The following is a 5,462-nucleotide window of genomic DNA, read 5'->3' as shown; positions in this document are numbered from 1 at the left end:
TAGATAGATAGATAGATTAGATAGATGATATATAGATGACAGATGATAGGTACAATGATAGATAGATGGATAGATGGATGATAGAGATAGATGATAGAAATATAGGCGATAGATTCGATAGGGGATAGGTAGACAGACAGACTGTCTGACTGACTGACGGATGGACAGACGGATGGATTGTTGGGAGCTATTTTTGCTCAGCGCAGCATCTCAGTGTTCTGAATCTGTCAGACGGGGGTCCCCAGCATGGTTCCCGTGGGTGCCCTGGTGCCCACCGACACCTTTCCTGGCGCCTGCCAAGTGTTTTTAGGAAGCGGGTGGGGCCAGCAGATCCTCTGATTGGCCACTAGGAATCTGAAAGATCCTGCCAGGTGACCGTTCCTTAGCTAGCTCAATATGTATGCTTGTGTGTAAGCAAGGGGGGTAAAAATTGAACCATACGTTCATGTTTTTAAAGCATCAAACAGAGCTCATGCCTGGAATGCTGAAGAGCTCCGATCAGAGTTGCGCGTGACCTCACTCCCTGTCATTTTGTGGTTGGCTCCACCTTCTGTGACGTCCATTTTGTGGCTGCACCCACCACCCTTTGTCAGAATCCCAGAGGTGCCTGCAGGCTCAAAAAGGTTGTGGGGGGGTGGGCCTGCTCTAGGGAAATAGTTGGCTTTCTTTTTTAAAAAAAGTTTGTTTTGGGGGGAACCAAAGTAAGTTGAATGTACACACTGCCCTCACCTCCAAAAATATGAATGAATTGAACAAGGATTTTCTGCAATTTCAGTTTCCCTATCCCTGCCCTCCAGTGATCTGATTTTCAGTTTTCTTGTGTTTACCCCACTGGAAAATATGGAAAGTTTCTGTTAGGGATGCCAGCCTCCAGGTGGGACCTGGGGTTTCCCCAGAATTACAGCTCACCCCTAGACTATGGGTATCAGTTCCCCTGGGTGGAAATGGATGTTTTGAAGGGTGGACTCTATGGCATTGGACCTCATTGAGGCCCCTCTCTCCCCACCCCGGGCTCCAATGCCGTATCTCTAGGAGTTTTCCAGACTGGAGTTGGCAACCATAACCCCCATGCACACTGGTGGCTAGGATGACCTGGGAACTCTAGAAGGCATGATATAGGTCCTTTCCACACTAGACCTTAAATCCTGGTTCAACCTTGTCCCCGAACTTATATTCACCCCTGTAATTATCTCGGGGTATTTTTTTACATTCTAGACTACACTCAAGTTCACCCCTGTAATTATCTCAGGGTATTTTTACATTCTACACTACACTCGAGTTCACCCCTGTAATTATCTCGGGGTATTTTTACATTCTACACTATACTCGAGTTCACCCCTGTAATTATCTCGGGGTATTTTTACATTCCTACACTCGAGTTCACCCCTGTAATTATCTTGGGGTATTTTTACATTCTACACTACACTCGAGTTCACCCCTGTAATTATCTCGGGGTATTTTTTGTTTCCACATTACGTTGAGGTCACTCCAGGTTCACCCCACACTTATCCCGGGATAAATGGATGCTGTTGTAACCAGGGATAAATGCAAGGTATTGTGTCCTGAGTTGAACTCTGATAAAACCAGGGATGAGATCCAAGTGTGGAAAGGACCATAGAGGGATCTTGTCAGATCTCGGGAAGCTAAGCAGGGACGGTACTTGGTTGGGAGACCACCAAAGAAGACACTACAGATCAGGGCAATGGCATCCCACCTCTGCTCCTCACTTGCCTCGAAAGAACCATGCTAGCGTCCCCATAAGTTGATTGTGACTTGCTGGTGCGTATGTATGTACATAGACCAAAGGTATCACTCGGTAGAAGGCAGCTTCGTGTGACGCTAGGGACTGAACCTAGGACAGCTTGCATACAAATTGTGTGTTTGACCACTGAACCGTGGTCCCTCCCTGTGGGTCTTCTAGAACTGTCTTTGAGGCCCATGTTGGGTCTGGGGCGGGCATCTGTTTCATCCAACCCTGGTTAGTGGCTTAACCAAAGGCAGGCACTCGGCTTGGGGACCCCAGACTCATCGCCGTGCCTATGCAAATACAGATAATGATGTATGCCTTTGCTGGCATCAACCTTCTGCAAGAGATTTTCTACACATAAATATTGGTCTAGGGAGGTGCAAAACAAAGCACACAAATGTCGAGCTGATGACTTCCGGCGGCATCTTGGGGAAAATAAATGTCAGGTGCTGACTGTTCATCTCATCAGGGGGAGCCATTTCAAGATGGGAAACGGCTTGTTTACCTGCCGCCGCCGAACGCCATAAATTTGGCCACACCAGGAGTGGAACGTCAACACACGGATTTCAATTCAACCTTTCTGAATCCGCTATTTGCAAGTTTATGTCATGTTCCCTTCCCCTCCCTTTTCTCTCTCTCTCTTTCCCCTTTACAGGGCAGAACCCCCGAACTCCACAGCCTGGACAAAGTTTGGGCTCTGTTACCCCCGGCCTGCTCAAGGCCAGCTACAACAGCTATCAAGAAATAATTGCCAACTCTCTTTTAAACCTAGGCCAAATAGCAGAAGGATCGCTGGCAGACCGAGGGCCTGAAAGCGAAGGGCGAGACTCCCAAGTTGGCGAGGACGTCATGCATTTAGCACACGAAGGAACAGCGGAGGAGGAGGAGGAGGAGGAGGCAGTGGAGGAGGAGTGCGAGAAGGAGATCATCATCCAGACGGAGGACGCAGAGGAGGTCATCGAGGTCACCAGCGAACGCAGCAGCGACATGTGCCTGGAACATCGGGAGGACGAGGCGAGTGGCGAAGAATCCTGCAAACTGGAGAAGGAGGAAGAGGAGGAGGACAATGAAGAGGAGGAGGAGGAGGAAGAGGAGGAGGAGGAGGAGGAAGAAGAGGTGGAGGAGGAGGATGACGAAGAGGATGAGGATGAGGAAAGGATGGCCGAAGTGATCTGCGAAGAAGCCCGCCACGCATCTCAGGACTCCCCCAAACCCCACTGTGAAGGCCAGGTGGTCAGTCCCAAGCCCGAATATTCAGTCATCGTGGAGGTGAGGTCTGACGATGACAAGGACGACGACTCCCACTCCCAGAAATCCACTGTGACGGACGAGTCGGAGATGTATGACATGATGACCCGGGGGAACCTGGGCCTCCTGGAACAGGCCATTGCCCTGAAAGCGGAACAAGTGAAGGTCGTGCGGGAGCCCGGCCAGCTCACGGGGGAGCACGTCAAACATTTCCAGGTGGAGGAAAAGCAAGGCAAAGCCCTGGACTCCATCAGGAAGAGCTACTACAGCAAAGGTGAGGAGCTGCTCTTGCCTGTCTCTATCCCAGATGATCTTGGGGATGGTCTACCAATCGGTTGGGATTCTGGGCTCACCTCTTGCTCGATGCTTTCCACTTAGGCTGTGGGAGGTTTTTATGGGCCTGGGTGGTTCCAGTAGACCCAGAAGAGCCGTAACGTGCTGAAATAAGGGCAGCTCACCTCTTAGCCAGCCCTGAACTGGATGACCTAGGCTAGCCCAATCTCAGTTTGGTGTCGTGGTTACGTGCGCGGACTCTAATCTGGGAGAACCGGGTTTGATTCCCCACTCCTCCAGATGCACCTGCTGGATGACCTTGGGCAAGCCGTAGCTCTGATAAGAGCTGTTCTTGAAAAAGAGACGTTTCTGTCAAGAGCTCTCTCAGCCCCGCCTACCTCGCAGGGTGTCTGTTGTGGGGAGAGGGAGGGAAAGGAATTTGTCAGCTGCTCTGAGACTCCTTTGGGTAGTGAAGGGCGGGGTATCAATCTAATCTCTTCTCTTCCTCTTCTTTTTCATCATCATCATCAGATCTTGGAAGCTAAGGAGGGTTGTACCTGGTTAGTTCTTGATGGGAGACCACCAAGGAAGTCCAGGGTTGCTACACAGAGGCAGGCAATAGCAAACCACCTCTGTTCCTCTCTTGCCTTGAAAACTTTATGGGATCACTCACCATAAGTCAGCTGTGACTTGACAGTGCTTTCCACCACCCGCATGTAACCCTTTGAGCAACAGAGAAGTAAACGCAGAACTCTTAGAACCAACGCTCCCTCTAAGCTGCAGAGTCTTGTGAGGTCCCCACTGGTGGACCTCCTGATGGCACCTGGTATTTCTAGACACACACGAGCCAATCAGTTAAAACAAGTATAAAGCCAACAGTCGTGATAGTCTGACCCACAAACAGTCATAAGACTTATAAAGAATGCTGTTTATGTATTGCAATCTAAAGCACTACAACATGATACACAACTCAATAGAAAATCCTTGAACCAGGTACATAATCACATAATCAACGTCGTCTCTGGATTACATAACAACGTTTCCAAAAAATGGATCTTCTTCAGGATCTAGTAGAAACATAGCAGCATATTTTGAGCTTGAATGTTAATTGAGATCAGCGTCCTATCTGAATGTAATATTCTTAAGACTTGTTGTCTAACATTTATGAAACGGAGAGCTTTGGCACCACTATAATATCTCCTGAAGAAGGGGGGAAAACAGCCACGCCCCCCCCCCCCTGCATTTTCTGGCCCGTGTGACCAGGGCCACAGTCGATTAATGGTGATTCCCTAGGGATTTTCTAGGCAACAGACCTTCAGAAGTGGTTTGCCATTGCCTGCCTCTGCGTAGCAACCCTGGAGTTCCTTGCTGGTCTTCCATCCAAGTCCGAAGCAGAGACTCTCAGTGTCTCAATCAGTTCCCAACAGCTTTCATTCAAAGAAGTAAAGTTTATCGAGACATTGAGAGTATGCAGATACCTTAACCATTGCGTGTTAGAACTGAAGAAAAGCGCATGCAGCAAGCAGATATACATAATTCAAGGAGGCCCCCTGATGGCCCAGGGCCAATCAGGGATCAGGTAGAAGCCCACCAAAGTAACGGGCTACGTTTCCCAAGAGAAAGACTACACCAGGCACTGAAGGTCAGACAGAGACAACAGAAACATAGAAGACACAGCAGAATTGAAACTTGACATTCCAGAGTCAACCCCACTCCCATGGCAGCCAGGGCTTGAGAAAGGCCTAGCTGACACCTGCTTCGCTTCTAAGAACTGATGAGATTGGGCTAGCCTGAACCATCCAGGGCAGGGCAGATGGGTTTGCCATTGCCTGCCTCTGCATAGCAACCCTGGACTTCCTTGGTGGTCTCCCACCCAAGTATTAACCAGGGCCGACCCTGCTTAGCTTTCAAGATGTGATGAGACTCAGCTAGCGTGGGCCATCCAGGTCAGGGCAGACTAACGGACATGATTTGCCGCTGCCTGCCTCTGCGTAGCAACCCTGGACCTCCTTGGTGGTCTCCCACCCGAGTACAAACCAGGGCCAACCATGATCTGATGACACTGGGCTAGTCTGGGCCATCCAGGTCAGGGTATTCCAGCACTAGAAACTGTGCCGATTTATAATGCCAGATCCCCACATCGGTGGCTGTTGCACTTGTGAAACCATTTAAAGGTAAAGGTCTCCCTTGCTCG

The 5,462-nt window shown here is 49.7% G+C and overlaps 1 protein-coding gene across 1 annotated transcript in view; it reads left to right on the top strand.

Moving 5' to 3' along the window:
• LOC107107007 (myelin transcription factor 1-like) overlaps nucleotides 1-3,269 on the top strand; it is a gene marked incomplete at both ends in the record, with an annotated part of 12,160 nt that extends 8,891 nt beyond the window's left edge. Inside the window, one exon of the mRNA XM_015407219.1 lies at nucleotides 2,403-3,269. Coding sequence (XP_015262705.1) covers nucleotides 2,403-3,269 — 867 coding nt within the window. The remainder of the gene's footprint in view (nucleotides 1-2,402) is intronic.
• Nucleotides 3,270-5,462: the final 2,193 nt, after the last annotated feature.

This window comes from Gekko japonicus, unplaced genomic scaffold (assembly GCF_001447785.1).
Source record: "Gekko japonicus isolate JY-2015 unplaced genomic scaffold, Gekko_japonicus_V1.1 scaffold7096, whole genome shotgun sequence".
NCBI lineage: Eukaryota > Metazoa > Chordata > Lepidosauria > Squamata > Gekkonidae > Gekko > Gekko japonicus.
Note: the sequence above shows the minus strand (reverse complement) of the source record. Positions and strands in the feature narration are given on the sequence as shown.